Source organism: Mustela nivalis (assembly GCF_964662115.1).
Source record: "Mustela nivalis genome assembly, chromosome: 18".
NCBI lineage: Eukaryota > Metazoa > Chordata > Mammalia > Carnivora > Mustelidae > Mustela > Mustela nivalis.
In genome coordinates, this window is record NC_139037.1 from 26,879,247 (window position 1) to 26,905,480 (window position 26,234).

A 26,234-nucleotide genomic window follows, 5' to 3' on the forward strand; every position below is an offset into this window, starting at 1 on the left:
ATATTTATTTTTTCATTTATTATGTAAACACCATTTTTCTGGATGCAACTCATGTTTGAGGATTAAAAGTGTGTAGAAATCTTTTTCATTTCAAAGGTAATAAATATGCAAATAAAACTATTAAAATAAAAACAAACAAACAAAAAAAACACCTTTTTTTCCAGTAGATCTGTATATACATTTTTATCACCTACTTTTTTGAAACAGCTTTATTGAAATACAATTCACATACTATACAACTGCCCATTTAACTGACTTATTTAGTGGTTTTCAGTAGATTCAGAATTGTGCAACCATCATTAAAATTGACTTTTATAACACTTTCCTCACCCCACAAAGAAACCCCCAACCTATCAGCAGTTGCTCTCCATGACCCTCAATCCACCCACCCCACCTAGGAAACCACTAATCTACTTTCCTTCTCCATCAATTTGCCTATTTAAGATATTGCACATAAATGGAGCTCGACAATATGTTGTCTTTTGTGACCAGCTTCTTTCATTTCTCATGTTTTCAAAGTTCATCCATGTTACATGTATTAACATGCGTATATTAACAACTCATTCTTTTTACTGCCAAGTAGTACTCCATTTTACGGATATGCCACATTTTATTTATCAATTGATCAACTGACGGACATTTGGGTTGTTTTCACTTTTTGACTTACCAATAATGATGCTATGAACAAATTTTTATATGGACAATGGTCTTCATCTATCTTGGGTATTCCTTAGGAGGGGAATTGCTGAGTCATATGGTCACACTATTTAGCCTTTTGAGGAACTGCTGGACTATTTCCCAAAGTGGCTGCAAGACTTTACATCCCACCAAAAGTATATGACAACCTCAATTTTTTCCAAATCCTCAACACTACTAGGGTCTGGTCTGTCTTTGAACTACAGCCATCCTAGTGTGTACGTGAAGTGGTATGTCAAGGTGGTTTTGATTCACATTTCTCTGATGGCCGGTGATGTTGAGCTTCTCATAATTTGCTTGCTGACTGTGCGTACATCATCTTCGGGGAAATAGTCCCTTACCAGATAAGTAATTTGCAAATATTTTCTTCCATTGTGTGGGCTACTTTCTCACTTTCCTTTTCCCCCCCCCCCACTTTCCTTTTTTTAAAAAAATATTTTGTTTATTTGTCAGAGAGAGAACACGTGCGCAAGCACACAAGCCAAGGAAGCGGCAGGCAGTGGGAGAAGCCGGTCCCCCGCGCTGGACAAGGAGCCCAACGCAGCACTTGATCTCCAGACAGTGGAATCATGACCTGAACCAAAGGAAACTGCTTAACCGACTGAGCTACCTAGGCATCCCTATTTTCTCACTTTCTTAATAGTGTCCTTTGAAGTACAAAAGTTTTAAATTTCAATGAGGTTCAATTTATCTATTTTTTATTCTGTCACTTGTACTTTCAGTTCATATCTAATAAGGTTCTGCCTAACTTCAGGTCAGAAAGATTTATACCCATGTTTTCTTCCAAGAAGATTTAAAGTTTGGGCTCTTACATTTAGGTCTGTGTTATTTATTTATTTACAGTTATTTATTTACAGTTAAGGTGTCCAACTTCTTTCTTTTGCATATAGATATCCAGTTGCCCAGCATTTGTTGAAAAAACACTGAATGCTCTTGCCACTTGCTGAAAATCAGCTGATCTCAAATGCATGGATTTATTTCTGGACTCCTAATTCTACTCAATTGTCTATCCTCATGCCAGTGCCACACAGTCTCGACTATGGTAGCTTTGTTTGAAGTTAGGAAATGGGAAGTGTGAGCCTCCCAACTTTCTTCTGCCTTTTAAAAGACTGTTTTGGCAACTCTAGGTGTCTTTTTATTTACACATAGATTTTAGGATCTCCTTGTTAATTTCTGCAAAAAAGCCATCTGAAATTTTGATAAGGATTCCACTGAATCTGCAAATCAATCTGGGCATATTAATATCTTAATAATATTAAGTCCTCTGATGCAGGAACACTGGATGTATTTCGCCTGCTTTCTTAAATAAGAGAACTGCACACTTTTTCTCCACCTTTTATTTTTTATTTTACTTCACAATATGTTCTGGAGTCGATCTATGGTACTGTATATTCTCATTCTTTTGTATTACTAAAAAATACTCCACTAACAAGATGTACCACATCTATTTAACCAGTCCCCTACTGACGGATGTTTGAGTTTTCAATTTTTGCTATTTACAAATAATGCCACAATGACTACCGTTGCGCACACATCTTCCATACTTTTGCCAGTGCATCTCTGGGATAGATCCCGGGAAAAGGGATTGCTGGGTCAAGGGTAAACCCGCCTGATACTGCCCAGTTGTGTCCGACAGGTGCCATATCCCCGCCAGTGACATGTGAGAATGCACCCAGTGCCCAGGCAATTTTAAAGTACACCAGGGTTGAGAGCCTTGACATTTAAAAAACTAGCTATTAGAGAATTCAGAAGAGAAAAGTCATCCGAGTAGGTGGTGCCTGCAGTAAGTGTCCAGTGAATAGGCAGAAGCTTCGATGGGGAGAGGTAGATGGAGAAATGAGGAAAAAGGGCAGGGAATTTAGGGTAAGAGTAAGGCTTTATAAATAAAGGCTAAACCAGATACTTCCTAAGTGGAAGTATCTAAAGGCTAAAGTGGAAGTATCTAAAGGGTGGAAAAATCTAAAGGCTCCTTGCCTTCCACCTGCCTCAATTTCCATAAACCACACAGTCTCTCCTGGGCAAAAAGATGGAGTCAAGGCTGGAGTCAAACACTTTAGTCCCGGGAAAGTAGGAGGACAAAAGGTGTCATCAGTACACACAGGGAGGAGAAATAAAGTCAGGAGGCCTGGGTTCAAGTCTCACCTGCCTCTTACTGCCTGAAAATCTTAGATGCATCAGTTTTCCAAGACTCATTGTCTTCCTCTGTTAAATCTGGAGAAAAATCCCTGCCTCACTCACCTCTCAGGCTTGTGAAAACCAGTTAGGAGAAGGTCTGTGACAATTCTGGGGGAACTGAAAAGTGCCATACAAATGGAAGAGATTCTTACTGAGCAAGCTGGATTTGAATTCTGGCTTGGCCACTTGCTATGTGACGTTTCTCAATTATAAAACAGAGATAATAACACTTATTTCACAGGGTTATTTTAAGAAGAAATTATATAATGCATGTAAAGTGTTTGGCACAGTGCCTGCCAAAGAGCAAGTGCTCAAAAAGGTTGCTTAGTAGTATTACCACAAGTAAAGTAGTGATTGACTGTAAAACTTTGGGCAAATAAATGTTCATATATGCTTCACATGAACATGGAGAAAAGTGTGAAAGAAGCAGCAAATCAGTAACACTGGTTACCTTGGGAGATAAAGTTAAGGAAAGAGAGTGATTGCTGGCTTTCTCTTTGTACAACTCTAAGATGTCTGGCTTCTGAGTCTGGAAAAATCCAATGAGGCATCTCTGATTGGGAAAAAAGGGGGCTGCAATTGAAAATGGGTACCCAGGGAGGGCTTCACAGCTGTTGATGATATTCCATGTCTTCACTGGGCAACACGCAATTCATTTTATTATTATTTACACCAGGAGTCAGCAAACTTATCCTGTAAAAGGCAGACAGTAAAAATTCCAGCCTCTGCAGGCCATACGGTCTCTGTCATAACTACTCAACTCCGCTATTGTAGCACAAAAGCAGCACAGACAATACATAAATAAGTGTGGCCATGTTCCAATAAGACTTTAACAGGCAGCGGGCTGGATCTGGCTCATGGATCATAGGCTGACAACCCCTGATTTACACCTTTATATATGTTATGCATAGTCTTCTTTATGTGTGAAGAAATTTAACAATTTAAAAATATCAAACACACATGCAAAAAAGCTTTCAAATCTGTTCCTCAAAATGAAAAATCCAAAAAGTATATTTAAACAAATGAATTCAGCACAGAACAATTCAATCTTAAATCTACAATCTAATCTTAACTAAAATCTTAAAGACACATTTTCTTCCAAAATTTATTTCATGTAAATTTTTTTTTCCTACTCAGTTCGCTCCTCTGCCTTCACCCTGTACTAAAATATTCACATCACACTTTATGTCTGCCTATCAAGGTGGAAAAATACAGTCATCAGCCCTTTGGTTTCTTTTTAAGCACCTGCCCCACCCTATACCCATTCTTTCAATGTTCCAACTTCTTCCTCCCTAAAATAATGAATTTAAGGTAGAAAGAAATGAGGAAGAATGGAAATTTACAAGAAAGAGAGCATGACTGATAATTGTTACCAAGAAAACATTTTCCCTTTTTGCTCTTAATAGGCTGTAAAGCTGATGCAATTAAATTATAACTATAGCAACTCAGCTGGCATCACGGTCCTTTTGCTCCCGCAGCATCCTTGCACACAAGCATAGAGCCTGCATGCTCAAGACTGAGGGTAACTGCAGGCAGTCAGGAGCAAAAAAAAGGAGCCTGCAGGAGTACAAGTAAGCAGAGATGTCTAAAGGCTGGTGGGGTTGTTGGTGAACAGCGGCAACTGGCTGGATTAAAAAAAAAAAAAAAATCCCTGTCAGGGTTCCTCTGATGTGTCTTTGCCAACACCGATGGAACCAAAACTAACTAGTATCTTAAAAAATAAAATTCTGGGGAGACCTACAGAAGAATTCCCACAACATCCTTACTAACTCAGCGAAGCAGCCAAAGCATTCAGCTTTCAAGATTAGTTGGGAAAAGAATGTAGCCTTTATGCTCACTCTTGTGACATTTATTACATACCCAAAATAACGTCCCCGTGGAAACATCAGCACTTAGATCTTTCTCAAGTTCAAGCAATGAAGACGAAGAAGACAAATGACAATTTCCCACATCTCCCACAAAGGATCTCAGTGATTTTCCAGACCCACTGAGGTCACAAGTACCAGCACCCTTCCACCCTCCCCCGGCCCTTCCGACAGGGCTAAAAGAGCATGTGCTCTGGAGCCAGCCTCCCTAGCTTTGAGTCTTGGCTCAATACTCAGCTGTGCCATCTGACAGTTACCTGCCCTCTCTGAGCCTTAGCTGTTCAACTGTAATCAGGGGACAACAGTCCTAATATTCGTTATGAGGATCAAGCAAACTCTGAAGTCTAGCCAAGTTTCTGACACACAGTAGTCATCAGTAAATCACAATTCTTATGGAAAGCAACAAGGTTTTTTTGTTTCTGTCTCCCCAAATTAAAAAGTTCCTTGAGGCAAAAACCATGTCTAATTCATGGATGTAGCCCCAGAAATAGCCCAGGACGGGCTAGTGGGGCCTCCAACACGTAACTGTAAAATCAAGAGCCCACTACTGATACTGTATGACAGCAGACGCCACTGGCTGGCCAGACAGACAGACAGCCAGCATTTTTCTTCAGCTGCACTCTTGGGGCTGCCCACTCTCCCATTCCATGTTCACCTGGAAGGTACTATGTGTCCAAGGTCTTGGAGAAGCAGCTTTGGGGGTCGCTAATGATGACCAGACAGAATCACCCCCACTTGGATGGCTCTTCATCACTGACTGCTCGTCAATTTCTTCCGAGTGCACTTAAAAACTATGCTAATCTCTGAGTGCTTCCGGGCTTTGAAGGTAACACTTATCTGTGTAAACCACACTTACTAACAGTAAAAGGAGCCATTTATGACCCAATGGTCAGCAAACTCAATCAGGAACTACTGTAACGGGTTTCTGTGTGACAAAGCTCTGTATCCTTTCCCATCCTGATCATCTCTGCCTGTGATGTGGGCTCAGAGCTTGGTGAGGCAGACAAGCTGGAAAACCTGGGGGCAGGGAGACAGAGCAAGGCTGCTGACCTTCTTACAAAAACCTTCCTGAATTCCCAAGAATCAGGCTTGTGTCTGTCATTTACAGACTGCATCTTAATTCAAGGGAGGAAAAGAAGAATCGGATCCTACCCCTGAGCCACCCAGCAGCAGCACAGCCTCCCCACCAGTACTCACGCCTTGACATCTGCTGTCTCCTGGGACGTGCGTGTGAGGGTACGGGAACGCAGGCGCTCGCCCGCCTGCTGGATCTCCTGTAGGTTCCGTTCCACATGGGGAAGCTCTGAGATGCCCTCAGTCTCGGCAGCAAGCTGTTCAGCTTGCTGAAGGAGCTCACCAAACCCCTCAGTATCCATTGGAGTTGCAGATCCTAGATGGGGAAGGAAAAGAAGAGACCTAAATCAAGGAGTGGACAGGCTTCGAATGCTGCCCGAGTCTGTTATAAGGTAAATGGAACACGAGGAATTTTTGTAAACAGACAAGGAGACAGCTCATCAACAAGCAGGATTTGTTCCTGAACAGAGCCCAAGAACAGGCCTGACAGAAAATGAGTCAGACTGTGAAGAAATAGATCATTTCTGTGCATATTGACAACCCCAAGATTGATTCCTGCCACCAGAACAAATACAAAGATACTAAGCTACAGACCAGAATTCCTGCCTCCTTCCATAGACTCAAAGCTGACTAGGAAATGGAAACCACAGTGGTGACCTCTGGGAGCCTAAAGAACCACCACCCTGCACCTCCTGTTCTTCCACCTTTCTTAGAAAGACCCCACCAGGGGTACCTGGGTGGCTCAGTGGGGTGAGCCTCTGCCTTCGACTCAGGTCATGGTCTCAGGGTCCTGGGATCGAGCCCCACATTGGGCTCTCTGCTCAGCAGGCAGTCTGCTCCCCACTCTCTCTGCCTAACAAATAAATAAAATCTTAAAAAAAAAAAAAAAAAGAAAAGAAAAGAAAAGAAAGAACCCACCATCCAGAGGATGGGGCAATTTACAAGGCCCTAATCTCATATGATTCTCAACAACTCTATGAGGCTCCTGAGTGAATAGGAGAAGCAACTCAAATCCACAGAGCTGTCAGGTGCCCAGGGTAGTCTCGGTGGCAATGTGGTTGGACAGACACAGGAACACAGGTTTCCTGACTAATACTGTTATTCTTACATACCTGCTCCTGCACTTTTTAAAAGTCTTTTAAAATTCATGTTCGAGTGTCCATTCACACATTCTTTAGCTTACAAGGTTACTGAGCAGAGATCTATGTCTGCTAGTTATGGATGACATTCAGGACATTATAAGACTTTAATTGTTACTATATCTACTACTTTTAAAAATGCCATTGCTGGGGTGCCTGGGTGTTTTGGTCCATTAAGCATCTGACTCTTGATTTTGGCTCATGCCATGATCTCGGGGTCCTGAAATCAAGTCCCTTGTCTGGCTCCATGGTGGGCGTGGAGCCTGAGTAAGATTCTCTCTCTCCCTCTCCTGCTGCCCCTCCCTTACCCCTCTCTAAAAAAGAGAAAAAAAATGCCGTTGTTACTAATAATTATACTAATATAAATAGCAGCTGGCTTCTAGACCATAAATATTAACAAGACCACCTGTTTCTCCAACAGAGTAAAGTCCTATGAACAGTGTTGCTATTTAAAGGTTATTACACATTTATGAATCTTATACTGTACCATCCTTGTGTAAGATTCTTGACCAAGAGTATGTTTTCAACTCTACCACTACTTAAATCAACAGAACATAAACAGGATCAGCATCTTTAAAAAAAAAATTTACATTGTTAAAAGGTCAACAAAATTACTATTTATGAAAAACAATTCAATTCTTTAAATAGCGGCTCTCCTTGATCATACTTTTCTTCATTTTAAACCCATGCCTTGCACTGCACCTCTGAAATACCACTGCTCTACAATAGTAGTTAAAATCATGATATAATACATAATTATATCCCAGCTATAAAGCAAAGGTTAATGTTAAAAGGGCACGGCTATCACCATAAATCCACAGCAGGAGAATGAGAACTTTTTAAAATGGACATTGAAAGACATTAACTTTAAAGGTAAAGGCACAAGGTTAAAACAAAAGTAGCTAAGTGGGGGTAAACATAAAAACACTTCAGTTTTCTCTAACCTTTATAGACAAAAAGTCATATACACACTAACTCTTTTCCTGAAGTTTCTAGATAATCATTGTTTTGTTTTGACCCAGTAGAATGAGGCTGTAAATGGCCATCTTTACCTACAGGAAAATGGGGCTGGCAGAACAAGGAACATATTCTCCTGAACAGAAGAAAGAAACGAGTATTTTAAAACACCTCCTGTCTGATAGAGAAATGGTTTTCCTCAGAAACCAACAGAAGCCAATAACATTCTACCAACAGAAACAACAATTACTCACCAGAAACGGGAAAGAAAACTAATATGCTCCCCCTTATCCCCCACCCCTTTTTACTGTAAGATAAAAATAATTTGTCTAACAGAGCCAAGGAGCAGGAAATACTTCTTTTCTTTAATAAGGAAAATTTTAGACCCCCCCCAAATAAACAGCTGAATGAAACAAACCTAAAAAAGAAAGAAAAAAACAGGAAAAATACATCTAACATTCTGCATCCAAGCCAGATAAATTCAGACAAAGGAAATGTTCAAATGACCTTCTCAAATGATCTGCCCATACAAACACTCACAGAGTGATGAAGCTGAATATAAATAATAAGTACAAAATAAAAGTCATGATTTACTTTAATATGGTCCAGTAAATAAATGTTTTAAAGATTTATTTATTAAAAAATAATAATAATAAATAAATGTTATTTATTTGACAGAAAGAGAGCACAAGCAGGGGAAGCCAGGGCAGAGGGAGAAGCAGGGAGCCGTGGAGCTGGGAGCCCAACGTGGGGCCTCAATCCCAGGACCATGGGATCATGACCTGAGCAGAAGGCAGACGCTTAACTGACTGAGCCATCATCCCGTGAGCTCTGATCTTTGTCAACAAAACCTGTTCCTGTTCCTTGGCCTTCTCAGCGTACAGCCGCCACTCTTCAGCTGTTTGGGCCAAAATCCTTGAAAGCCTCATCCAGACCACCAAAGCCTTTCAAATCTACCTGTAAAATGTACCCAGAATCTACTTCTTCCCACCACCTCCACCCACTCAAGTCACTATCACCTCTTCCCTGGCCTCCTGGCTTTAGCCCTTGCCTCCTATAATCTATATGAACCTTTCAAAGGATCCTTCCTCTGCTTAAACCTCTTGTACAGAGTGAAGCCCTACACAACAGCCTTACCTCCTCTTACCTTCCAGACTCCTCTCCAGCCCTGTCTCCTTTTCCTTTCCTGGGCTCCAGTCACCCTGGGGCCTCCAAGTTAATCCACCAGTGGGTAAGGGAGGCACATTCCTGCCCTAGAGCATTTGTACTCTTTGTCTCCTCTATCTGGAATGCTCCTCTCCCAGATACACTCAAAACTGATTCCCTGTCTCTCTGTTTCAGCTAAACTGTCACCTTCTTTGATGCCAGCTTAGAACAAAATACTTAAGAGTATAATCTGCAACCACCCCTAGCACTCCCTTATCTCCCTTACTGTCTGTCATTTCTGCTAGAATGTAAGCTACACAAGGACAGGGATTTTGTGTGTGTGTTTTGTTCACTGATATATCCCAAGCTTCTAGAACAGTGCCTGGCACACAGTAGGTGCTCATTTGTTGAATGAATAGGAGGAGCTTTATTCTTCCATTTGTGGATAGTCTGTTCTTCTTGAAGGCTTCCTGCACTCTCCTGCCAAATCAGCACCCACTGGCAAGCAAAGACCAGAGCAAAAACATTCCCTTCCGACTACCAACTGATACTTAACATTTCTGAGGCTGCACAGCATAAGGCAGTGACAGTATAAATGGCATGAATTCAGATCGCACTTGGTCCAGACTAGTACTTTCCCTCTAAATACCCAGACAAAAACCAACGATATTTTAGAGGGAAAAAAACAGACAACACCCACCCCCACACCCCTGCCCGGCAGTTTTCAGGTGAACAGAATTCCAAACCAAAAGAATAAATACATGTACATAAAGAATTTCATTATACAACTTCAGAGAAGAAAACAAGCTTGTTCCATGTCTGTCTGAGAGAAAAGAGCTATATATTTAATATAATACTTGGGAAAAAACTGGATCTGTCCTGCATTATATATAACTCACCCAGTGGAAATTAATTTATAAGTTATTAAAGTTTCCAAACTGTACTTTGATGTAGTCATCATCCCATTTCATTAAAATTTTTAAATTTATGGTTAATTTCATAAATTTAAGGACAATTCTTACCTCCTCCACAAAAATAATATCAATTCAGTCATAAAATATATGGGTTAAACCAACCAAATATAGTTTTGACTCAGGAAACTAAAAGCTGATCATGAAAACAACCTCACTAGCTTTGTCCAAGAGAGAACTTGAGGGTGGGAGGAATGAGCTTTGTGCTGGAAAATCTGGACAGGACAGAGATGATGCCAGCTGCACCCTTGATGAGCTATGGAGGCGGAAGCCAGGAAGAAGCCACCCGGAGGACCCAAGGAAGTGGAATGTAGAACAGTCAATGCAGCAAGATTGGGGCTAGATGGGAAAAGGCTGGCACCAGGGCTCCTCCGCCATCAATGACTGAGGCTGACTGAAGATGCCTTTGGAAATCCTGAGAGGTGCTTCAGAGAGCACCACAGGGTACTAAGGCCCTGGCATCAAACCTGTCCCATGCCACTTAGCAGAAGTCCTACTGAGCCTCCACAGGCCTCCTCAAACACCACAGCAAACAAAAGCTTTTAATAGGAAAGCAAAGGTATCACTGCTGTTAGAAAGCAAGACTGGGTACTCTTGGGGGGAGGGGGCCAATGTGACAGAAGGGAGAGTTCTGAGAGGCTGGTAATTTTCTGGGTTTTTTTTAGCTGAGTGCTGCTTAACAGTGTGTTCACTGTGAAAAAATTCACTGAGATGGACTCAGGATTTGTGCACTTTTCTGAATGTGTATCACACTTCAATAAAAAACTTACTCCTAAAATGAAAAATAATAACCCATGGCTTTTCAGAGGCTACAGTAGGACACCCATGATGTTAGAAATAAGAAATGCTCTTTGTGCCAAGTTTCCATAATCCAGATCTCTTCACCACATGCAGAGGATGCTAAGAAAATTAACCAGAGAAAAAAATTAAAGCCCACAAGGTTTAGAGAACGCTTTTACCTACGGCTAAAATCAAGAGCTGAGCAGACTTCCAATTCTTCAAATTAGCCAGCACTCACCTGTCATTCAGTGTCCAAAAACTGCCCCTTCTAGGCACATAAACATTCTTAAATGAGAGGGGGGAAAAAGTCTCTAAATTGCATATAGGATGAAATGAACTAGACAAAAAGGCAGAGCAAAAATGCATCAAATAATTTCAGTTCACTTGCTATTAATACATCTTAATTATGAAAAAGATGGTGATTTTCACATTCTCAATATAACTATGTTAAATATTTAATCAAGCCAGAAAAGAGTAGTGTAGTATAATAAAAAATTTATTTGGTCTTTGTCCTAGTTCTGGCACAAAGTTCCTAAAACCCTTAGATTATCCTGAGGTTAGGAGTCTTACCTCTGGGAATGGAAAAGGGACTACAGATGAAGCGCTACAAAAACTATTTTAAAGATGAGATTTGATGAGCTTCCGGGTTGGGGACCACATGCTGGGTCACACACTCCACTCGTAGGGACCTTCCAGAACCCGCCCTCTGTATCTATCAGACTGCTCACCTGTATTCTTTATAATAAACTGGTAAACGTAAGTATAAATATTTCTCTGAGCTCTGTGAGGCTCTTTAGCAAATTAATTGAACCTAAAAGAGAGGCTTGTGGGAACCTCCCATCTACAGTCAGTAGCTCAGAAGCACAGGCAACAACCTGGCCTCCTGACTGGCTTCTGAAAGGGGAAGGAGTCGGTGGCTACTCTTGTGGGACTGAACCCTTAACCAGTGGGATCTGATGCTGTCTCCAGGTACACAGTGTCAGAAATGAGTTAAACTGTAACAGCCAGCTGGTGTGCAGAAAATCTCAGAATTGCCTGACATGTGGAAAACCCACACATCGGGTGTCAAAAGTGAAGCTCTATAGTGGTAAAGCAGAATAGTGTTGAAAGTGAAGGAAACACACCAAGAGTATTTTTCCCTTGCAAATGGATAATTAAATATTCAAACTGCTAACACTTCTAGATCATTTTACATCAGTATTCTCAGAGTGGCCCCTTCAGGATTTTGCAGATGGTCTGATTCTTAGTTTCTTACAGTATTCATGCTTATTGTATTAAAATGTCTACACATCTGTTTTCTGGTATTAATTATTAGTTCATTAGTGTCTTTTCTTCTAAAGCATCAGCCACAAGTAGAACACGTCTTCCCACTTTCCCAGGGCTTTGTGGGCTCCCAAGCTGGGGAACCACTGAGCGCTTTAAAGACCACTGGGTCATCACAGAAATAGCTATAATGCACTAGCTCTCTTGAAATAAGCCCATGCAACTTTCAGGATATACTTCCAAAAATCAGCACCTTCAGTGCCTCAGAGCTGAAAGAAAACAAAGTTAAGTATGAAAGAGCCTCATAGTCATCTATCCTAGACCTGTCTACCAAGCTTTTCCCAGTTTTTAGCCTTTGAGACTGGCATCCTCGGGCAAGGGTCAGCAAGCTTTTTCTGTAAAGGACTGGACAGCAAATTATTTTAGGCTTTCGGGGCCATTCTCTGTTGCAACTGCATAATTGTGCTTGAAACTGGATAACACGTAAACAAATGAGCATGGCTGTGCTCCAATAAAATTTTAATCATGGCCAGTCACATATGAATTTCGTATCATTTTCACCTGCCACAAAATATTCTTCTTTGAAATTTTTCCCCAAAGATTTAAAGATGTAAAAACCCTTGTTAGCTTCTCAGGCCTACAGGTTATAGTACGCCAACGCCCACTTTGCCTACGGTATCTGAGCTAGACTTGGTACAGTGCTTATCCTGGTTCAGTAAATCCTGGTTCAGCGCTTACTGGCTATGTGCCCCTGGCAGAGCCACCCTCACTAGACCTGAGCAGTTAAAACACTGTGTAAAGATTAACACAACAGGCCCATTGTCATTCCCCTCCCCTCTTTAAGCTGTTTATTTAAAGACTATATTTGGGGAAAGAAATCTGTTTCGTACATGAAATCTATCCAGGAAACGTTCTTTTGACCTAATGCACAGAATGACAGAGACAACTCTCTGCCCTTTTCTAGTGCAGAGCAACATATCAAACCCAGGTGCATTTTTCCTTTTCCTTATCCATGACCCACAATGCAAACAGGACAGTTACCCAAGGAATACGAAGGGGTAACAAAGAGATGAAAAGAAATAGCAAGGACCTCTGTCTTCCCTTCAGTGTTAAAGGAATCTCTCTCAGTTCACTGAGCGGGCAAATGACACCAACTATTTTCCCTGCAGAATTTCAGTACACTCAAGCAATACTTGTAAGTACCCACTGTGAAATTCTAATCTTACCACACACCCAAATATACCTCTTTCAACTACAAAGATCCTGCAATCTAAAAAATGCACTTTTAACACTGCCATATTTTCATGGATGCTGTCAGAGAGGGGAGGGGATTTTTTATATGTCAGAGGAAATAACTAGGGCTAGTCATACCTCTTTCTTGAAAATATACAACAGTGTTATTTTTTTTGCAATTATTTTTAAAAGGTTTTTGTGACAGTAAGACAAAATATACACACACAAACAGATATATATATACACATATATTTTAAACAGAATGGGAAAACAGGAGAAGACTGGACTTTGAATCTCCTGGTTTGAATCTACTATGTTCACTTACCAGCTGAAAGTGGGTCGATTTACCCCTGGGATAAAATTCAAATCTCTCAATTTCCTCATCTATAAAAAGGAAATGATAATCCCTATCTACTTCAAGGGGTTGATGATACACAGAAAGGATTTTATAAACTCTACTGATTTATATCATTGTAAAACATTCTTTTAGCTTTTATTCCAAAGTTGCCAATTTGGCAACATTTTGTCATTTAATTATAAATATCTCTGCTTCAAAAATCTTCTAGGAAATATTTGATACCAAATTATAACTTATTTAAGCACAACTTCGTATCATTCAGTAAGAACTTCTGGAAGACAGTACAATTTTTAAATGTCTATTACCCATTATCAAATCTGATTTTTATTAGAACTCCACATTTCCACAGCAAAGGTATGATTCAAAAGAAATTTAGCATTGAATTTTGAGTAAAAATCTTGCCCCCAAACCTTATTAATTGGACTTGATAGGATTAAACCCCAAGAAAAGTGTTCAATATTCAACCCCAAAGATTAATAAGGGAAGCCTCGCTTGAGGTATCAAAAGCTTAAGACTGATTCTGCTTTCCTCTCTTCTTTTGAAAATGTAAACTATGATTAGATGACTGTATCACTCCACTTTTTGCTGTATCTGTCAGCTGTCATTTATAACAACAACCAAAGAGAAAATTACATCTTAATAGATACTATTGTTTCAGCCGCCTTTAGGAAAAGGAGGAAAAGGAGCGAGAAAAAAAATCTGTTGTGGATAATTCTTTCTAGTCCTGTGAGACTAAGTAAGAGAGTTGGATGTAATCATTATTCAGAAGGTAGACTTCTGGAGAAAACAAAGAACTAAAATATCCTAGACAGAAGAGAAACTAAAGACCTGGGTGATTCAGTACTAGTACTGGCCTGCGTTGACTCAGTGTTTGCAGTTAAGGAAGGCAAAGTATCAGCTTTCCAGATACATAAAATGCCTCTTGTATTTCATCTCCAATGAGCAGAGGTACAACCTGGCATTACAGAGAAACATGAAGTATCCACATAGGGAACTTTCTGATAAACTCTCAGCTGTCCAGTGGGCTGTCCAATCCAATAGCAGAGAAAAAGCTGGGCCTGGAATGCAAGAACTGTGTGCTGCAGCCTGGCTTTATTCCACACCAGCCTCTGACCCTGGGACTAGACCTTCCCGGGCCCTTTCCCCTTTCTGGATTCCAGTTCCATCACCACTAAGATGAGGGGGTTGGCTCAGGTAACTTCTTATTTTTTTAAGATTTTATTTACTTATTTGACAGACAGAGATCACAAGTAGGCAGAGAGGCAGGCAGACAGAGAGAGGAGGAAGCAGGCTCCCTGCTGAGCAGAGAGCCTGATGCGGGGCTCGATCCCAGGACCCTGGGACCATGACCTGAGCCAAAGGCAGAGGCTTTAACCCACTGAGCCACCCAGGCGCCCCAGCTCGGGTAACTTCTAAGACTTGCTCTTCATGAACAATCTACAAATGCAGAATATTTTAAGTTTGGTTTTTAAATTCACTTCATGTGTCCTTGGAAGGAGCAGCCTCATTTTAGTGGTGATGGAAACTGTCTGTGTATAGAACCTTATGAACAACACCAGCCTCATCTTACAACTGGCATAAGCAGGGGAAGATCACCCAGTTAGCTTCTAACTCTAACCTCTTTGGCTCTGGCTCTTCTCTCTAAACCAATGTTTCTCAACTAGGGGCAATTTTGCCTCCCCAGAAGTCACCAGCAAAATCTAGAGCATTTTTGGTTGTCACAATTCAGGGTGACAGGCCATAGGCTACTGACATCTAGCAGGTAGAGGCCAAGGGTGCTGCCAAACATTCCAAAATGCACAGCATAGTCTCTACAACAAAGAATTATCTAGTCCCAAATAACAGTGCTGAGGCTGAGTGGCCCTGCTGTAAACCGAAGAAGGCTTCTTGTCCTGAGGGTATGACACCACAGACAAGGTACCAGGAACACCTGGAAATATATGCATACTGTTTTTCTTAATATAAGGAAAGCACTATAGCTTTAATTGGATTCTAGTAAGTCTGAGTCTTCCACCACCACGAAATAATCTTAAAACCACCATATTATACAATATTCTCTCATTTGGGATTTTTATGGTGGTATATTCACATCCTGGTATATCACACAGCAACAGAAAAGACTGAACTACAGCTACATGGAATATGGATAAATTTTGCAGACACAATGGTTAACTAACTCAAGCAGCCGAACTTATTTAAAAAAACAAACATACTGCAAGATTCCATTTATAGGGATTTTAAGAACAGAAAAACTAGATCTATGTGCTAGAAATCAGAGCACTAGTTATTACAGTGTGGGAGTGACCGAATGGAAAGGAACACAAGAGAACTTTCTGGGTGCTATAGACCGTAATGGTTCCCTCCAAAATTCCTATATCGAAACCCTAAGACCCAATTATGATAGTATCTGGAGAAGAGGCCTTTGGAAGGTAATTAGGTTTAGATGAATTCATGAAGATGGGGCCCTTCTGAAGGGATCTGTGTCCCACTAGAGACACCAGAGGCCTTGCTTCCCACCCAGGCCCCTACACTGCATTCATCAGGAAAGAACAGATGAGCACATAGTAGAGAGCAGCCATCTAAAAACCAGGAAGCAGGTCCTCACCAGGACTCAACCACCATGGGACTCTGATCTCAAGCCTTCCAGCATCCAGAACTATGGCAATATAAACGTTGGCTACTGAAGCCACACAGACCATGGTATTTTATTCTGGCGGCTTACTCTAAGAGCTGGGGTACTGGAAATGTTCCGTATCTCAGTATAACTGGTGGTCACGTGAGTGAATACGTAAAATTTCACTGAGCTATACACTTAAGGTCTGTTCACAGATAATTCACAGAAAAGCAAGAAACATAAGCACAGCAAGAAACTTAGCATCATCTCCAGAAAGCAATGGGAAGAGTTGGGACTTCTCATTTTATACCCCTCTGTCAGTCTGAATTCTTTTCCATAGCCAGATGTGACCCTGTCTAATTTTAAATAACTTGTTAATTTCTAAATTGCTCTAAACCCTTTGTTTTAGTGTGTTTGTCTGACCACTGGCCCCAAATCTTCAATGGCAATGACTATCAAATCCACAATCCGACCCAGAGCTTCCAGGCACCGCCTTTGCGTTTCCACTCCAGCACATAATTGTCACACCTGGCACATCTCAAAATGATGCAGTCACCCACCATCACCACCACCCCCACTGCCTTCCTCATCTCCTCCTCTCTGTCCCCTGGCTTCTTTCTCTCTCTCTCTGTTACTTGGGTTCTTACTCACCCTTCTCCTTTACATCCGTACATGACCTCAGAATGTTTATTTACAGATTTTTTCCACTCTCCAGGCTCAAAAATCCAACAAGATGCAGATACATTTTTTGAGAGAAAGGATAGGTATTCCTCATCACCCAAACTCAGGAAACCAAATACTTTATATTCAGCTGACAGGACATCAGTCACTCTCCAAATTTGCTATCCAAACTCTCATTACCTAACAGATTTAAATAGCAAGGGATAGTTGTATTTTTGCAGCATCTTCTAACTATTGCTTTCTTCCCCCAGCTTATTCAGATATAATTGATACATAACATGGTATCCGTTTAAGATATACAGCGTAACATATATATTTCTGCATGTACTGGGAAATGATTACCATAATAAAGTTAGTTTAACCTTGATTCCATCTTCCTCACCATCAAAGGAGGCCAGACTTCCACCCTTTTAACCCAAGTTCTTGAGACACTAGGACAGGTCTTCAAGCTCCCGCCCCACATCACTCTGCATGCTGTGGCCGCCTCAATCTTTCCGGCACTTTTCCTAAGTTGCTGCCGCCCAAAAACCCTCCAAGCCTTCCACTCATAGGGATCCAGATGAGGCAATACTTTTGATGACACCCTATGTAATAGTTACCCAATCTGCTCTGCCCCAACCCTCTTTATGTATGCCATGCTGTATGCCCTTGCACATGGCATTTTTCCCAACTAGGGAAAATGTACCCTGAGCTCCAGCCAGCTCCTCCACTCTCTAGTGGGGTGACTGTGGACAAGTTAATTACTCTTGCTGGGCCCATGTACGAAATGAAAAAAGAGCTACATCTCCACACAGCAACCACTCAGCAGACCTTGGCTATTATTATTATTATTATTATTATTATTTTTACCACTAGTTCAACTACTGCCTACCAGATGTTTTTTTCCTCAACACCCACCCCATAAAAGCTCCCCTCACCGAAACTCTTTCCTACTCCATTCACTTATCTGTGTTACAGTTTTCCATGTGGCCAAGCTTCAGTTTTGGTGCTCCCTGGGGTTTCTGCAACCTCCTTATTTCACTTCGGAGTTTTGGTTTTTTCCAAGGGAAGGCTTTTTTTTTTTTTTTTTTTTTTTAGGTCAATATGTAGTTGTCTGCTGGTTATTCTGCTATTTTTATGTGGGGACAAAGATCAGGACCTCTTAGCTTACCATTTTGCTGATATCTCTCTTCCTTATTTGTTTTACATTACTGTCTGTTAATATCTAGACCCCCAAACAGCCTGCATTCTGCAGCTTTTTTTTTTTTTTCCGCTCCAGCGGTGTTCTCAAACAGTAGCTAGATCCCCACAGTCACTGACTGACAGAATAAACTTCTGCAAACTTTGCCAAGAATAGCTAATTGAAATAGGGAAACTGAAGGGACCCTATGAAAGACTGTTCTGCTGCCTTTACTCTTGCTAGGACCTACACCTCAACCTTACACATGCCTTATAATAAAGATAATGTATGCCCCCCTTGTACAGGTCAAGGAGTTAAATGATTTCTCTGGAGTCAAGGAATTAATGATTTCTCTGAAGTCTTCCAGCACAGCAGATAACATCTAAAGAGCGACCAGATAGGGGTATCAAGTATGTTTTCCAGACCACTGGACCACCAAGACCCCAGGCTCCAGGGCACAAGAGACTTATGGAAGACACCTAAACACTCTTCATTTTAACCAGTTCCCAGATGCCTAAAAAGACACAACAGATCTCAATCTTTAATAAAAACCCCAGCCCCCAAAGATGAGACTCACTCTTCTTCCCTCTCTGAGTCTCTTAGACAGTCTGTACCTACACTCTCTCTGTCTTCAATAAACCCTACTCTTACTTCCTCTCGACTCACATTCGATTTCTATCCCATGCAAAGGTCCCTGAAGGACCTCCTCTGGGTCCTTGGACCCAGCCCTCTGGCACCATAATGATTCCTTATTTTTCAAATTCCTATGCTGACATTGTAACGGCCATGAAAGTTAGAATCCCTTCTTCCTAACTTCCTGTCAAAAATATTTATTAAGCCTCTCCCACGTACTGTTCAAGGCACTGGAGATGGAACTGTGGAAAAAACAGGTAAGACTCCCAGACTCAAAGAACTTTTATGTCAGGAGTGAAACAAACAAACAAACAAAAAAAGACACATGATGCCAAGTATTGATAAGTGCTACAAAAGAGAGGGAGATGTGGTAGAGTGCACAGTGGGACTGCTTTAGCTGGAATGTTCTATGAAGCTTCTTTATAAAGGAAACCGTTAGGGCGCCTGGTTGACTCTATTGGTAAAGCATCTGGCTGCAGCTCAGGTGATGATCCCAGGGTCCTGGGATTGAGCCCCATATTAGGCTCTCTGCTCAGTGGGGTGCCTGCCTCTCCCTCTCCCTGCAGCACCCCCTGCTTGTGCATGCTCTCTCTCTGTCAAATAAAGAAATAAAATTTTTAAAATTTTTTAAAAATAAAAATAAAAAGGAAACCACTGAACAAAGACCCAAATCATGTAAGGAGTCAGCTATACTGATATCTGAGGAGAAGAATGTTCTTGCAGAGGAAAACAATGAGTGCAAAAGCTTCAAGACAGAAGCATCTGTAGCACAGGTAAAGGGCCTGCAGCCACATGGCTGAGGTAGAGTGCTGGGAGAAGGGTTAGGGCAGGGGCTAGATGGTACTGACTTCACAGCACAAGGTAATAAGAATGTTGGATTGTAGTCTATATGTGAAAGGCTCGTTCCCACTTCTGCATGGAGAAGAGACGGGGGAGGAAGGGCACAGAGTAAAAACAGGGAGAGCAGTCCAGAGACTGCTCAAGCACCCAGATGTGATACCCGAGAGTAGTGTGGACCTGGATGACAGCGATCTGACTCATGTATACATTTTAAGAATAGAGTCTGTGTAGATATAAATCACTTATGTAGTGTGAGAGCAAAGAAGTCAAACACAAGGCCAAGGTTTTACGTATGAGTAACCTGGCAACACGAAGGTGCCACTTACTGAAATGAGGAAGACAGGGAGGGGAGCAGATTTAGACATCAGAGGGATATTATGATGATGACATTAGATTATACAAGCAAAGAGTTTAGATTATACAAGACAAAAAGTCCCATGACGGGAACTCACACATAGCCAGAGCTCAGGAAACGAGGGTTATTTTCACTGTCTTTGGCTCCCTCTCCTAGAGTTCAGGTCTCTTCTTTCCTAAAATAATTCCTCATCGGGGCGCCTGGGTGGCTCAGTGGGTTAAAGCCTCTGCCTTCGGCTTGGGTCATGATCCCAGGGTCCTGGGATCGAGCCCCACACCGGGCTCTCTGCTCAGCAGGGAGTCTGCTTCCTCCTCTCTCTCTCTCCCTGCCTCTCTGCCTACTTGTAGATCTCTGTCAAATAAATAAATAAAATCTTTAAAAAATAATAATAATTCCTCATCAATAGGGGAAACTGGGTGAGGGGCAATGGAGTACTCTGTACTAATCTTGCATATTTTCTGTAAATCTAAAACTATTCTAAAATTAAAACTTATTAAAAAAAATCCGGGGCATCTGAGTGGCTCGGTCAGTTAAATGTCTGCCTTCAGCTCAAGTCATGGTTCCAGGGTTCTGGGATCCAGCCCCTATGTTGGGCTCCCTGCTGCCCAACTCGTGCTCTCTCTCTCTAATAAATAGGAAAATCTTTAAAAATAAATAAATAATGGGGCCCCTGGGTGGCTCAGTGGGTTAAAGCCTTTGCTTTCAGCTCAGGTCATGGTCCCAGGGTCCTGGGATCAAGCTCCGCATGGGGCTCTCTGCTTGGCAGGGAGCCTGCTTCCTCCTCTCTAACTGCCTGCCTCTCTGCCTACTTGTGATCTTTGTCTGTCAAATAAATAATAACTTTAAAAATAAATACATAAAAATAAAAATAAATAAAATTTTTTAAAAATCCCCAACCCCACATGCTCCTCTAGCTCCCACTCTCTTTATAAAGAGACAGCCATCCTTTGTCATGCCTCATCCATTCATCACCCACTACAACCTAATTTCTGCTCCCCCCACCCCCGACTTCCTGAATTCCTCTGCAGCCACCAATGACCTAACTGCTAAGTCCAATGAACTTTCAACCCTTCCTCTTTCACAGCCTCTGAGACCCTGACCATTCCTTTCTTCCTGAAACACTTCTCCTCTGACCTGAAGGCACCGCCTTTTCCTGGTTCTCCTCCTGCTTTTCCAGCTTTTCCCTCCTCTCAAGCCTCCTCTGCTGTGGCTTCTACATCTACCCATCCCTTAAATGCCAAACTTCTATCCTTGGACCTCCTCTTCTCACACTGCATATTTCTTTGGATAAAATCCACCACTGGCCATGGCTTCAACTAGAACAACTACCAGTGGTTATTAATCCTTCGAGTGGCCATCGACTCGGCAATGCAGAGTTCTAATGTTCTTGTACACACGTGCACACAAAAGGACCACACACACATTCTCCATCAGGAGGCTCATAGGACCCCCTCCCCAGAAAGGTCACCCGAACACCTCTTAGGACTATCCGGGCCCAGATGAGAATGCTGATTTATCAAAACTAAAGTATGGTAGAAGCTATTCTGTGTCTGGCCAGCTCGCTCACTTGAGCTGGTATCTCCAATTGTCCCCCTGACAACTGTGCCTGGGATGACCCACAGGCACCTCAAACTACGTATGTCCCAAACCCAACTAATCACTTCTCTCTCCTCTTGGCCACCAATATTACCACATCCTCCTCCTGGGTTTCTAGTCTCCCAGTAAAACAACTGGCATCCAGCAAGCCAGCCAGAGACTACCTAGGGAGTCACTTCAGGGTCCTCTTCCTCCATTCCTGAACATCCAGCCAATCTCCATATCTACATTTCAAACCTTTTGCAAAAGGGAATCCTCATCTCTTTGGCCCCTGCTCTGACCCTCATGCTTTTCTCCTAACTACCTCAATAGTCTAAGCCTTCTGCGTTCCTCTAACTCACCCTCCTCTGGCAAGAATTCTTCCTGAAATTCTCCCCTGCCTTAATCCCACCAGGGACACCGTCTGTCCCCTCCAGAAGTGCTTGTGATCTGACACTGTCACCCTTACCATCCACATCTCTCACTACCCTCCCCCAAAGAGACCCTAGTAAGTCTCTACTCCTGGGGGCACCTCACGCTGTCTCCTCCCTTCATACTCCTGCATATATAAATGCACACTCTGCTATCGCACTCCAAATCTATACTGGCACATGCAGAATGCCCATATATCCTGCAAAGTCAACTAGGGCAGTCCTCCCCACTCCAGGCTCCTCCCATACTATTCTGAACCTTCTATTACTGTTCCTCTCTGGTGGAATAGCTATAATTATTTCTTCCCATGTCTGTCTACTTCTCTACATGGCCAATTCCTGTAGGGCAGACTGCTCAGCTCTGAAGCCTTAGCAGCCATATTTGGCATTAAATAGGTACCAAATAAATGTCTGATTAGTTAAAGTGGCTTGGTCCCTGAATACACCTTAGGCTCTCGCCTCTGGGTCTTTGCTGACCATTCTCTCTCCTTGGAACATCTGTATTTCCCCTCTATCTTATTTTCTACTTCAGTCCATCAGGAAGCAGATTCAGACACTCAAGCTTACCACTCCTCCACCTGTTCCCACCTTAGGGTCTTTGCACTTGTTCTTCCTGTTCCAGGAATGCTCTCCCACCAGACATTCCCATAACCCACTCTCTCATTTTAATCAGGTCTCTGTTCAGCTATCCTTGTTCTCTTTAAAAAACAGCCCTGACACTACACTCTGTATCTGTGCCTTTATTGTCGAGGGAATTCTCCACAGGAACATCACTTCAATGAGGGCAGGCCTGTTTCATTCACCACTGTATTCCCAAGCCTGTAATCGTGCTGGAGCATTCCTTTATTTCATATTTACTGAGCACTTACTGTGTGCCAGATCTAGGTGTTGAATGTCTATCAAGGAACAAAATAGAGAAAAATCTTCCCCACTTCACATTCTGGAAGGGAACAACAAACAATATACAAGGTAAATAAAATATAATTGCCAAGAAGAACAACTAAAGCAGTAAAGGAAAATAGGAACTGGGGAAAGCCTCACTAGGTGACACCTGAGTAAAAACCTGAAAAAAAGTGAGGAAGCAAACCACATTATTGAACTGCAAGCACAAAAGCCCTGTGGCCAAGCATGTCTGACCCGTGGAAGGGAAGGATAGAAGAAAATAAGAGTGGGAAAATAACAGTGGGTCAGATTATGTGAAGTCATGTGGATGGCTCACTATAAGGTATTTATCTTTAAATGAGATGGAAACCCATTGTAGGGCTTTTACATAAAGGAGTGATATGATCTGACCTGTGTTTCAAAAGAACCCTTCTAGTTGCCGTGCCAAAAACAGGGCATAATTGCAAAGGCAGAATTAGGGAGACCAGATGAAAGACTATCTCAATAATCCAGGTTAGAGGTGGTGGTGACCTGGCCCAGGGTGGCAAGCACTGGATGTGTGAGAATGAAAGACAGCAGTTAAAGGTGTCTCAAAGGTTATTAGTTAGAGCCTTTTACGTTACTCGGAAAAAAACAGCAAGAGCAGTTTGGGAGGGGAGATGATGGGAGGCTTACTAGGCCTATCCTGACATGTTCAGTCTGAGTCCCCTATCAACCATCTCAGCTGAGAAGGAAAAGAGGCAGCTGGGCATTGGTCGAGGGAGAGGCCCCGGGATGGAGATACAAATACAGGATCTGTTAGCCTAATATATACGTATTTAAAACTATGAGCTTTGGGGGCGCCTGGGTGGCTCAGTGGGTTGGGCCGCTGCCTTCGCTCGGGTCATGGTCTCGGGATGCTGGGATTGAGTCCCACATTGGGCTCTCTGCTCAGCGGGGAGCCTGCTTCCCTCTGTCTCTCTCTGCCTGCCTCTCCATCTACTTGTGATTTCTGTCAAATAAATAAATAAATAAAATCTTTAAATTAAAAAAAAAAACACAAAAAAACTATGAGCTTTGAATAACAATTCACCATCAATGAAAAATCAAAATTTCCCAAAGAGAAATGCACAAAGAATAGATGAAAGAAAAGCTGCGATGTCCAAGGACACGCTCTCATGTTCCGCAGACAGAATACAAAGGTGACCCTTGCTCATACTGAAAGGCATTTCAGCCAAAACAAAAAACAAGTGACAGGGGCAAACCGGTACCAGCGGCTCTGTGAACGGGTAAGCCTAACTTTGACCTAAAAATCCCTGGGGTCCGCCCCGTGACTCTTTTAGAGAGACTCGGGTATTGTCTTTGCAGAGGATGAGATGTTATGAGACCCAAGAAAGTGCAGTCTACCTCCAGGTTCTCATCTCTAGCATGTTCCTAGATGGGGAGAAGCATTCCCCTGATGCCGGTACAGAAGACAGGCCAAAGGCTGGGAGAGGCAAGGAGGGTAGTCACCCTCGCCCGAAAGCCCCCCGCCCTGGGAGGGCAGGGTTCTACCGCAGGAGACGAGTGAGCAGGCAGAGGGCTATGGCGGGGAGGGGTAGGCTGGGCTCATAGGGCACTGGGTAAGGGGTGGAGGGTGGGGGCGTGGCGCGCCGCGGCAGAGCGCCGTAGTTGCGGAAAGTGGGGAATCAAGGAGCCAAACCTCCATGCTTAGAAAAAGGGCAGAGAGAAGGTATTCCCAGGGCGCTGCCCGACGCTATAATGGGGGACAGTTCGACAAGGCGCTGAGTCGCCGGCGTCAAGCGTGCTCGGCTGCCATGAGGCGAACAAGAACTGAGAGCAGCGTGACTCCGAGCGTGGGGACCGGGCTCCGCCCAACCTCGGAGCCCCGAGTTCAAGGACAAGCCCCCAAGTGGCAAGGACATGGAGAGAGGACACCCTTACCTGACACTGCAACCTTCCCAGCCGCTCCTTCCCGGCTGGAGAACGCGGCCGCCGCTTCTCGCGCCGCTCGCCCGCGCTTCCCGATTGGCCGAGGCCGGCCCTCCCAGAAGCCCTCGCGCGGCGCTCAGACAAATAAACTTTATGGAGACCCGCGGAGGAGAACAAGGACAGGGGCGGGGTTAGGGGCGGGCCCCCTGCTTGAGCTGCCGCGCCCCCACGCCCGGGGCCACGCCCTCACCCTTCCCTAGTGGTTAGAGTTGGCTCAGCAGGGAGAAAGCGAATGCACAATACCTTGGGTGGATTTCTTACCCTTTACTGATCGCCATCATAGTGACAGGTACTCTTCAATGCGCTGGTGGCACAGTGGCGACCGCGACAGACAGGATCCCTGCCCTAACGGAGTTGTCAAGCTGGTGGGAGAAACAGACTGTAATAAATAACTGGCAGTTTGTAAGGAGGGCTATGACGGAATGAGCAGGATGATGGGAGAGAGAATGCTTTGTGGTCCCAAGGCCTCTCTGAAGAGGTGCTGAGCAGAAATACAATGATGAGAAAGGGTCAGTCTTGCAAAGCCTTGTTTGCAGAGCATTCCAAGCAGAGGAACAAGAGTGAAGGCTCCGTAGGTAAACAAGCTTGGTGTGTGAAGAATAGGAATGCAAAACGTTACAACCTCTTTGGAAGAGAGTATGGAGGTTCCTAAAAATAGAATTTCCATAGGATCCAGCAAGTCCACCTCTGGGTATATACCCAAAAGAACTGAAGGTCTCAAAGAGGTTTGTGTACACCCCTGTTCATAGCAGCATGAGTCACAAGAGCCAAAACATGGAAGTAACCCAAGTGTCCATCGACTGATGAATGGATAATCAAATGTGGTATATACATATGATGGAGTATTATTCAGCCTTAAGAAGAAAGAAAATTCTGACATACCCTATAGCATGGATAAAACTGGAATAAGCCAGTCACAAAAACATTAATATTATGATTCTATTTATAGAGTACTTAGAGTAGCCAAAATTATAGAGACAGAAAATAGGGTGGTGGTTGCCAGGGGTTGGGGCAACAGGAATAGTGAGGTTTTGTTTAACAAGTTTAGTTTTAGTTTTACAATGGATAGTAGTGATGGTTGCACATTATGAAAATCTTTAATATCCCTGAACTGCACACTTGACAATGGTTAAGGTAATGTATGTTATGTGTATTTCAACAGAAGAGTAAAATTTCTTTAAAGGATGTGGAGCAACCTGGACCATCACATACTACTGGGGAGCTGGAAATAGGAACAATCGCTTTGGAAAACTGGCGAAATATATGAAAGCTAAATATATATGTACTCTCTGACCCAAGAATTCTACATATGGATGTAGGTATGTATGTCTGATCTTTCTATTCCCAGCATAAATGTGTACCTATTTTCACCAAAAACCACATATGACAACATCCATAGCTTCCCAACCCAAAAGTGGAAATAACTCAAATGTCCC

At 42.7% G+C, this 26,234-nt stretch overlaps 1 protein-coding gene across 2 annotated transcripts in view; it reads right to left on the reverse strand.

Annotated features, from left to right (window-relative positions):
* Positions 1-24,887, reverse strand: part of NUP93 (nucleoporin 93) — a 109,748-nt gene extending 84,861 nt beyond the window's left edge. Inside the window, exons 1-2 of one of the 2 annotated variants that reach the window (XM_082712505.1) lie at positions 24,751-24,887; positions 5,934-6,126 (exon numbers count right to left, since the gene is read on the reverse strand). In XM_082712505.1, coding sequence (XP_082568631.1) covers positions 5,934-6,112 — 179 coding nt within the window. In that variant the 5' untranslated portion in view covers positions 6,113-6,126; positions 24,751-24,887. The remainder of the gene's footprint in view (positions 1-5,933; positions 6,127-24,750) is intronic. The other variant, XM_082712507.1, reaches the window with a different exon arrangement.
* Between the last annotated feature and the right edge of the window lie 1,347 nt (positions 24,888-26,234).